General features: G+C 37.0%; 1 protein-coding gene and 1 non-coding gene across 2 annotated transcripts in view; one reads left to right on the forward strand and one right to left on the reverse strand.

Annotated features, from left to right (window-relative positions):
• The window catches only part of LOC126590347 (uncharacterized), a 10,901-nt gene extending 1,614 nt beyond the window's left edge, over nucleotides 1-9,287 (reverse strand). Inside the window, exons 1-3 of the mRNA XM_050255824.1 lie at nucleotides 8,429-9,287; nucleotides 8,094-8,344; nucleotides 7,224-7,976 (exon numbers count right to left, since the gene is read on the reverse strand). Coding sequence (XP_050111781.1) covers nucleotides 7,224-7,976; nucleotides 8,094-8,344; nucleotides 8,429-9,287 — 1,863 coding nt within the window. The remainder of the gene's footprint in view (nucleotides 1-7,223; nucleotides 7,977-8,093; nucleotides 8,345-8,428) is intronic.
• On the forward strand, nucleotides 8,631-8,735 carry LOC126591662 (small nucleolar RNA R71). The gene has a single exon (XR_007612476.1). It is a non-coding gene; the product is annotated as a small nucleolar RNA R71 (small nucleolar RNA).
• Nucleotides 9,288-9,787: the final 500 nt, after the last annotated feature.

Consider the following 9,787-nt stretch of genomic DNA (forward strand, 5'->3'; position numbering starts at 1 on the left):
ATATGGTGCGGGATAGGAGCTTGGAGGAGGAAGAAGGAGGAGCACGGAGGAGAAGGAAGAAGTGCTGGTGGATTTTATCAATTCTATCAATTCAGACTATTCAGTCTCCGCTGTTTATCTCTTTCTCTTTATTCTGTATATTTATATGTGAAAATTTACACTTTTTGAGTTCTTTGCAATTGTGTTAATATTTCTCTCTTCCATCACTTGTCCAGATCGTTGGGTGGCCATTTGAGATCCTCATTGACACTTCTTCAGACTTTTGGTGACACACCCCGACCCGAATAACACAAGTTACGAGGCTGCGATGTGCTGGCGGACACTAAATTGACCATATGACCCCATTCGGAGATGATGTCACAAGCCAACATAATGATGAAGCCATGTCAAGATACTTATGATGTGTAATAATTTGAACCAAAGATGTTCGTTAAATAATAAATCCCAAGCTGCTACAAGAAAAGTACTTATTATCCTCCCAACTTGGAGACACAAGTTATTCCCGGTTTAACCTCATTATTATCATATCATGTTTGAGCAGCTAGAAGTTTCACATAACAGTAAATACAACAAAGTGCAATGTTATGCATAATCAAAAGTACGATCATGCAAATATTATTACAACTAAGATAAAACTGCAGTAAAGGAGCCATCACCCAAAGTCCAGAGGATGAAAGCTTCACTGCCAAGCCTACTTGTCCCCACCGATGTTCTCCTTAATCTCATTACATCCTGAAGGGGTCGATAAAACAAAATGTGAGTACACTAGTTTTATCACAGTTATAAAATCATCGTTAAACATAATAACCCCTGTTTTAAAAACATATATAACTAAAAACTATATAATATAATACTACCATAATAGTAAAATCTCATTCGTCAATATCATAAAAAAACAATCAAGTCAAGTCTAGAAATCATACATTTCGTCAATCAATCATGCTAGCATCCACTAACATAATAGTATAGTAAGCAGGAAATATACTAGCATCAACTAGCTAATCTCAATATCAGTAATAATCATTAACCTTAGCGTCTACCAGGACAAATATCACCTACAAATAAATCTACGACCAAAGATAGCTATACAACATATCACATGATAACCATGTGGTGAAAATAGATCACAGATGATCTAAAGATATAATCATATGATCACAAGTCTCGTGAGAGACTAACATATTAATATGCATCCACATATTAAGCATATATATATATATAACGTAAAACCGTTTTAGTTTTTTGAATGGGTCAACTCACAAGTAAGCAGAGTGTCTCTTGCAAATACGCTCCTTGCCTGAATCCTTTTGATCCTCTAACAGTCTTGTGATAATCAACATAAGCTAACATAAGCCTAAAACATCAATTTAATGGAACATTGTTCAATTTCACTATTTAGGCTTTGAATTTGCACAAACGAGGGCACCATGTGATTTAGAACATTGAAAAACCTAGGGTTAGGTCTCGGGTCTGTCACTCGTTGGGAAACAAGCGTCACCGTGGAACTCCTTCGCTAGTGAACTTATCGTTGTACTTGCCACCGCGGTTCAATGAGTAGACATTACACTTGCCGTTGCCAGTGCCACGTGTCGATGCGGTGAGGGTTTAAAATAGTTAACAAAATATACCTTCGCTGTTACAAGATTCTGTTAAAGTTAACAAAATCTCATCCTCTGCTATAAGAATTAACAGTAACTGTCGCATGCATCAACGAAAATAGGGGCATAAATTGTTACACGGGCATAATAACAATACAGTGTTCTTAACCAAAAGTCGAATCTCGTCTAGCTCATTTAGATTCTTAGTTGCTTAAGTACCTAAGATCTCCCCAACTTATTGATAGGATTTTTACTGCTTATGTGAATGCGATAAAAACCTTCTATTTTACTTGCAAGAATCACAAGGTTATTGTAGTATAAACGGATCTCGCAAGGTCATTCTCCACAGGGATTATTAAATAATTCGAAACAAATCAGATTCCAATTAATGATTGTAAAGTAGAAATTTAGATGATTGATTTTATAACCTACTTAAATTAAAAACGAATTTAACTATTAATGATAAGACAATCTGCAATATTAGGACTAGAGAAGAAAACAGTTTTGAGAAAATCAAATTGAGAAGGCACTAGGGTTCCACCATCACCTAGCAATCCTATGAATTTTTACCAATTACTTATGATCTACACATGCCACTTTGAAGGTTAGATTTTCCTAATTCATATTCTACTTGGAACCTCCAACATAGAACGTATATCTAACATGCAACCTGTCCGGACGTTCGGATCAAATCTAAACATGAAAGACTCATTATGCTTTATGAAAATCCTTTGAAAAACCATGCAATCCTTAAGACGTGATATTCATCCTAAGAGAAATTACAATTATTATCACAAGAAGCCAGCGTCAATTTCAGGGAACCTTCCGACCAAAATTGCATCAAATTACTTTTCTAAAGATCCTAATGGTGATCAGGCATTAAGACAATTAGATAGTTTTTATCCCGGTGATTAACAATTCAAAGTACGCATGCAATCAATCATAAGAAATTTAATAAAAATCACATATTCATGCTAAGGCTCAGGCTTCGCCCTAGCAAAAGAAATTAGTTCCGCATATTCATAATTGAAATCATAGAAAATATTCTTAAGAAAAGGATTGAAAACACTTCAAGTAGAAAATCTTCAAAACCCTAGCACTTCTCCCTGTCTCCAATATTGCATAAAATAAAACGTACCCTAAAACTGTAGACAGCTAAGCAATATATTTGCTAAGCCACCACAAAAACCCTAGCCAACTAAAATTAATAAAAACCCTAAATAAAAATAGTAAAATTCGTCTAAAATCTGAACAGCCACGTTTTGGCCCAAAAGCTGCTCCAAAACTGGCCCAATATAGCTGGATTTGATGTTTGGAATATTCTGAACACTTTTCCAGAAGGCCACGAACCCATCCGAGGTCATCTTGGGCTCCAAAAACGTCATTTAAGCCAAAAACGTCACTTTCCAGCACTGCGCACTGCTTCTTTATTTCATCGCCAGAAAATAACTGCTTGGTGGAAAAATCCCAAATTTTGATACGATCAAGCTAATTGACTCACGAACGTCCTCCAATTGGAATTACTCCAAAATTCGTCCATTTGGTCCTGTTTTGCTCCAGAGGAAGTCGAAAGTCCTATATTGAAAATACAATTCAAAGTATCAAAATTCTTCCAATATATTAACCAAAATATACTAAGATTAGGGTAAAATATATAATATAAAATCTACTCATCAAATACCCCCAAACTTAGCTTTTTGCTTGTCCTCAAGCAAAACAAGACTCAAACAAAAATAAAAACTTAACAAATTAACTAGCTAAAATTAACTGACAAAAATTTTCACCTTCAAAGTTGCAATCCATAGCAAATTTTAAAAACTAGAACATCTTTTCAAAGTTCCAACCAATCCCACCACAGAGTCTAAGCCATTTAGAATCAATTAGAAAAGACTTCACAAACTTCCTTTGGTGTAAAGTGAACCAACATAATTAAGGAGACTCGACTAAAACCCTTACCTCTCGTCCTTATTTATTTCACACATAGTAACTTTAAATATAACTCTCTTTCTTTTTCTTTTTTTTTTTCTTTTTCACTTTTTTTTTTTTTCATATATAACAATTTTTTTTTTTTCTCCAGTAACAGTAGTGGTCGTGCAATGTCGGTTTACTTAAGCTTTCGATCCAACCCATGTAGCAAGCTTTAGGTCAATGACTCCCAAACCACTAGGGCTTTAGGACACTAGGTGTAGAACACCCCTAAGGACTTATTAACCCGAGCTGAAAATGCTACGAAACCAACTAACCACCCTGCCTCATGCCAAAACTCTACCGTTTGACGCGAGAATCACTGCTGATTAGGCAGGACTGGCCCGGTTACTAGGCAGAACCTCGGGTGAGACAATTATTACTTTATTTATTTTTTTATTTTTTATTTTTTTCACACTAATAACCGACTTTACTTAAAATAAAAATAAAAAATAAAAATAAACTTAGACTAAAAGCAAGTATTTCAATCTCACTCCCCACAAACCATGTTGGTGTGATGTGCAAAGTTCAAAGTATAATTCATGAATTAGTGTCTAAGCAACGATAAATAGAAAAGACTCTAATGTGGGATTAACTTTCACCATGTCCATTTGTTCTAACGCTTAAAATACTCTATGGATATTAACTTAGGAATAATGAAAATTTTAAACGGACACAACATAAAAAAAAACTAAAATTTACTTTCCCACCCCCAAACTTATGTCACACTTTGTCCTCAAGGTGTGAAACTAAAATAAAAGAAACTAAAAAAAAAAAATAAGAAAATAAAACACCAAAAACCTATAACTAAAAAGAACCGACAAACTAAAAGAAAGAAAAAAATAAAAATAATAAATAAAAATAAATAAAAATAAAAATAAAAGGAAAAGATAAAAGAACATGAAAAAAACAAATGAGAACAACACCTTGCAATTGAATTGATAACAGCATGGCCACGTAAGGCCTTGTCAAACTACCCATGTGCACAGCGCCCAATTGATGAGATATGACAATCCATGTACACTGCAGGCGTGCACCAATAATTTAAACATTGGATGCCCATCCGTGACTGGCAGCTGGCATGCTAATTTGAATAGTGGCATGCACTGGCATCAGTCTTCTGTCAGTCATCAAACACAGAGCCCAACGGCTCTCTCCCCTCTCTATCTTCAAACCGTGGCCTAGGGAAGCATAAAAAATTGATGAGGCGCAGACGTGTCAAGCATCAGGCAGGGGACTCCATAGGATTCGAAATTAAGGGTGAAGATCAATACATTGGCCCATGTCTCTCTAGAAAAGCTAAAAAGGTTTTTTATCTCTCTATTTTCTTCTCTCATTTCCCCATATCTCTGCTCTCTCTCCTTCATTACTCCAAAAAAAATGCAAAAACCTTCTCCCTTCCATTTAATTTTTTTTTCGCATTTCTCTCGATTTGCTCTCAAACCCCATCCATGGTGGAGCGACACAGGCATGTCTGATTCCTCTATAATAGGGCTCTGGTCCGCAATACGGAGACCCAAACGAGCAGAACTAAAACAGTTCGTCCAAAAATCCCCCCTTTGCAGGTAAAAACGAAGCCATGCCATTTCTCCTTTTGTTCGTTCAAATGTAAAGATGTAGCTCCATTTCTGCTAACTTCATCACCAAGAGTAAAATGAAAATGTTTGTGACTGATGCATTTGACTGTTCTGTGTATGTCTCAGTTTCCTCGCAGATTGATGCATCCGTAGCCGTCCATAACCCAACAACAACACACCGCCGTGAGTACCCCGCCGTGGTGGAAAATCGGAAAAACGGAAACCCAAAGGTAAAATCATCCTCCAATCTTGTGGTTGCAGTGTCCAATTTATTTGTTAGAGAGATCTGGAACAAACACTAACACCTGCATGTGGTTTATCAGTGGGAAGAGCCCTAATGGTTTCAAATCCGATACAACAACACAAGAACACACCCGGAGTCAGCAGCTCAGCTCAACCAAGGATCTGCAAATGTTGAGGTAAAACCCGTAACCCTTTTTATTGATGAATGATGATCTGAGAGTTGAATAATAAAACCACTACTGTGACTGAAAACTTTTCCCTCAACTCCAGCGTACAACCGAGAGACAACAACTATGAGCATCCGGTCTAGTGGTTCCTGAAGCAAAATCAACAGCAACTGTCGCGGCCTCTGTATGTCATATAGGTACAGATCTCGTTCGTCTGCTTTTGCTAAGCTCAACATTTACAAGTTCAACAACAGTTCATTTGAATGCCATATGTAAACCTGTATGTACTCATATTGTTGGGTCTTTATGTAGGGGTATACGGATCCATGATAGAGCCAAGGACACAGAAGTAAACACACAAGAGCAACGGAGGAAAACAGCACAGGCCGCATGACCCAGATCGATGCATCTGTGAGGTAAAATTCGAATCCCTGCAAGTGTAGTTGTTGTAGATCTGGTAATAATATATGTACTCAGTTCTGTGGTGTATGGATCTGTGATTTAATTGTGCTTCCTCCATGCATCGCAAAACTGAGCTGCAGAAATTAACTGCTCTAAATTCTGTTTATGTGCTGGATCTGCAACAATCACCCCCAAACTTGCATCTGTGAATGGCTTTTTATGTGGACTACTGTAAATTTCCAGCATAGTGTAGATGTGGTTGATGTGAACGTTAGGCTTGCTGCTGGGTGCAGGATTCCAGCATAGGACGCGCTTTATTTTCCACGTTCGCAACCTGCAATTAACCAATATGCGTCAAAAAATTAAAATAAAATCAAATAAACTGGGTAAATAAAATCAATATGCAATCTTCCATTTTTTTCAAATTTTGTTTTTTTTTTATTATTTTTTTGTTTTGTTTTTTTTTTAGTTTTGTTTTTTTTTTAGTTTTTATTTTTTATTTTTTATATTAAAGAGAAAATCAAACGAAAATTAAAATTAAGAAAGAGTTTAGAAAAATTGGGTTGCCTCCCAATAAGCGCTTTATTTTTAAGTCTGTAGCTAGACGTTGCGGAAGTCCGGTGGCTAGATCATTGGTGCCTTTAGAGTCAAAGACTCGCCTACACCAAATTTCTCTATGCATGGTTTTAGTTGATGTTTGGTCACTTTCAATGAGAAATCTGTGCCCTTAGCCTTAATGTCCACATTACCATTCTGAAAAACTTTAGTAACCAGAAAAGGGCCTTTCCATCTAGACTCTTGTTTCCCTGGAAATGACTTGAAATCTGAACTTAATAACCACACTTCTTTACCAGGCTGTATTTTCTTAAAATTTGGGCTGCTTGGCAAATTTTCATGTTTTTTCAATGTGTTCATTGGCTGGTCTTCATGTAGCACCCTTTGCTGCTGTGGTTTAGGACTTGTAAAATCAGGAGTTAAATTCGGGGGCTTTATGGACAGATGGTCAGTTGATGATCTGTTCATAAACTTGGCACTTGGTAAATCATCCAATGCATCAACACGCATGCATTCTTGCTTGTCACCTGAATGTATGCTTGCTTCAAACAACTTGAAAACAACAGTTTGATTTTTCGGAATGTTAATGTTCCGGCTTCAACGTCAATAAGAGTTCGGGCTGTTGCCAGAAATGGGCGGCCCAAAATAATGGGCGTTGTCAAATCCTCATCTATGTCCAACACCATAAAATCAGCTGGTAAATATAAATTGTCAACCTTCACAATAACATCTTCAATGACTCCTCTAGGGTAGGTAATTGAACGGTCAGCCAATTGAATAATACTGGAGGTTGGCTTCAGCTCCCCTTCACCTAAACGTTTGAAAACAGAATATGGCATTAAGTTTACACTAGCACCTAAATCAATTAAAGCACTACTAAAATCACAATTTCCAATGGTGCAAGAGATAGTAAAACTCCCTGGATCTTTTTTCTTTGGAGGCAATTTATGTAATAAGACCGCACTGCATTGTTCTGTAAGAATCACTTTCTCAAAATCAACAAGCTTCTTTTTCTTTGTGCAAACATCCTTCAAAAACTTGGCATAAGACGGAATGTTCTTATTGGCATCAATTAACGGCAGATTAATTTGAACTTTAGCCAAAGTTTTCATAAAATCTGTTAACTGTTGATCTTTAGCTTTAGGTCTCAACCTTTCTGGATACGGCATAGGGGGTTCGTAAACACGTTCTGCAGTTTTTGTGGAAGCTTCTGCAGTATTTTCGGATCTGTCTTGGGACTGCCCAGAATCTGCAGAAATTTCAGAATCTGCAATAATTGCAGATTTAGTTTGGGGTAGTTCTGCTGCCTGTGAATTCCCAACAGAATTTTCATGTTTGTTGTTGTAACTTTTGCCAGACCGTAGAGTCCGTATAGCATTGCATTCTTCTCGTCCTCTTGGATTAGGTACTGTTTGACTAGGAAATGTACCCGGAGCTCTTTCTGAAACCTGTAAAACAATCTGCCCTATCTGTTTTTCGATGTTTTTCACTGCTGCATGTAGATTTTGAATTTCTTGAGTGGTAGTATTTGCCAATTTTTCAATTGCAACTTCCCAAGCAGCCTTAGGTGCAGCAGGTTGCTGTACCTGCTGTTGAAATTGAGGCCTAGTGTGCTGTTCCTTGTCCCACCTTAAATTAGGATGATCTCTCCAACCTGGGTTGTAGAAATTAGAATACGGGTCATATCGGGGACGCTGGAAATTGTTAAATGAATTAACCTGCTCTGCTGTAAATTCCGGATAAGCATCTTTATGTGGACAGCTCAAAAAATCATGATTTGTCAAGTTGCAAATGCTGCAGGCAGCTTGTAAAGGCTGCTGTACAGCAACCTGTGAACCTGGCATTCTCTGTAATAACATGTCAAATTTTGCTTCTAGCCTTTTCTCCATTTTTTCAATTTGTGCTGTAACATATGGAGAACCATTTGGCATCTCAAAAGCTGACCTAGATTGTGGTTGCTCCACTGCCCACTGCTGAGTATCTTCTGCCATTTTTTCAAATAACAAACAAGCTTCTTGTGCATTTTTGTCTTTGTACGTACCTCCGCATGAAGCGTTGACAAGAGTTTTTGTAGTCATATTCAACCCTCTGAAAAATATGTGCATTTGATCAGTAGTGTTAATACCCGAATGTGGACATTTTCTAATCAACTCCTTAAATCGCTCCCACGCCTCATGAAACTCTTCATTTGGTTTATGGGCAAAAGATAAAATCTGAGTTCTCATGTCAAGGGTCTTAGAAGCCGGATAATACTTGTTTAAAAATTTTTCACTGAGTTGGGCCCAAGTTGTAATGCTTCCTGTTGGGAGTGTGAGGAGCCATCTTCTTGCCTGATCTTTTAGAGTGTATGGAAATAACCGCAGCTTAATAGATTCAGCTGAAAATCCTCTCACCAAAATGTTTTTGCACCCCATTAAAAATTCTGCAATGTGCATGTTAGGATCATCAGATGACAACCCATGAAACGTAGGTAGAATATTCAACATGTGCTGTTTTATTTCAAATGCAGTCCCTTCCTCCACTGCCGGATATGTGATGCAACTGGGTATATTTGTGGTATGGGCAGTCAGTGAATCACCCAGGGGCAGACCTGCCTCTGGAATTATAAACGCCATTTTTTCTTTGTTGTGCAGGTCCCCAGAAAAGACTGATTCCAGAAACCTCTCCTGCAGAGGACGAACCCGCTGCAAATGTTGTTCCCTGCGTTTCCTCCTTAAATGCTGTTCAAATTCTGGATCAAATGGAATCAATTTTTGCACTGTTGAACGGGTGCTGACCATGCACAGATTTCTGAAATCTGTACTGTTGTAATCTGTAAAAATAGATGAAAACGAAAATTAAATATTTTTTTGTTTTTTTTATATATGTATAAACAGCAATACTAATTGAAAATCTGATTCGTAGGGATTATTTTAAATAATCCCCGGCAACGGCGCCATTTTCTTGATAGGATTTTTACTGCTTATGTGAATGCGATAAAAACCTTCTATTTTACTTGCAAGAATCACAAGGTTATTGTAGTATAAACGGATCTCGCAAGGTCATTCTCCACAGGGATTATTAAATAATTCGAAACAAATCAGATTCCAATTAATGATTGTAAAGTAGAAATTTAGATGATTGATTTTATAACCTACTTAAATTAAAAACGAATTTAACTATTAATGATAAGACAATCTGCAATATTAGGACTAGAGAAGAAAACAGTTTTGAGAAAATCAAATTGAGAAGGCACTAGGGTTCCACCATCACCTAGCAATCCTATGAATTTTTACCAATT

Source organism: Malus sylvestris, chromosome 11, assembly GCF_916048215.2.
Source record: "Malus sylvestris chromosome 11, drMalSylv7.2, whole genome shotgun sequence".
Taxonomy (NCBI): Eukaryota; Viridiplantae; Streptophyta; class Magnoliopsida; order Rosales; family Rosaceae; genus Malus; species Malus sylvestris.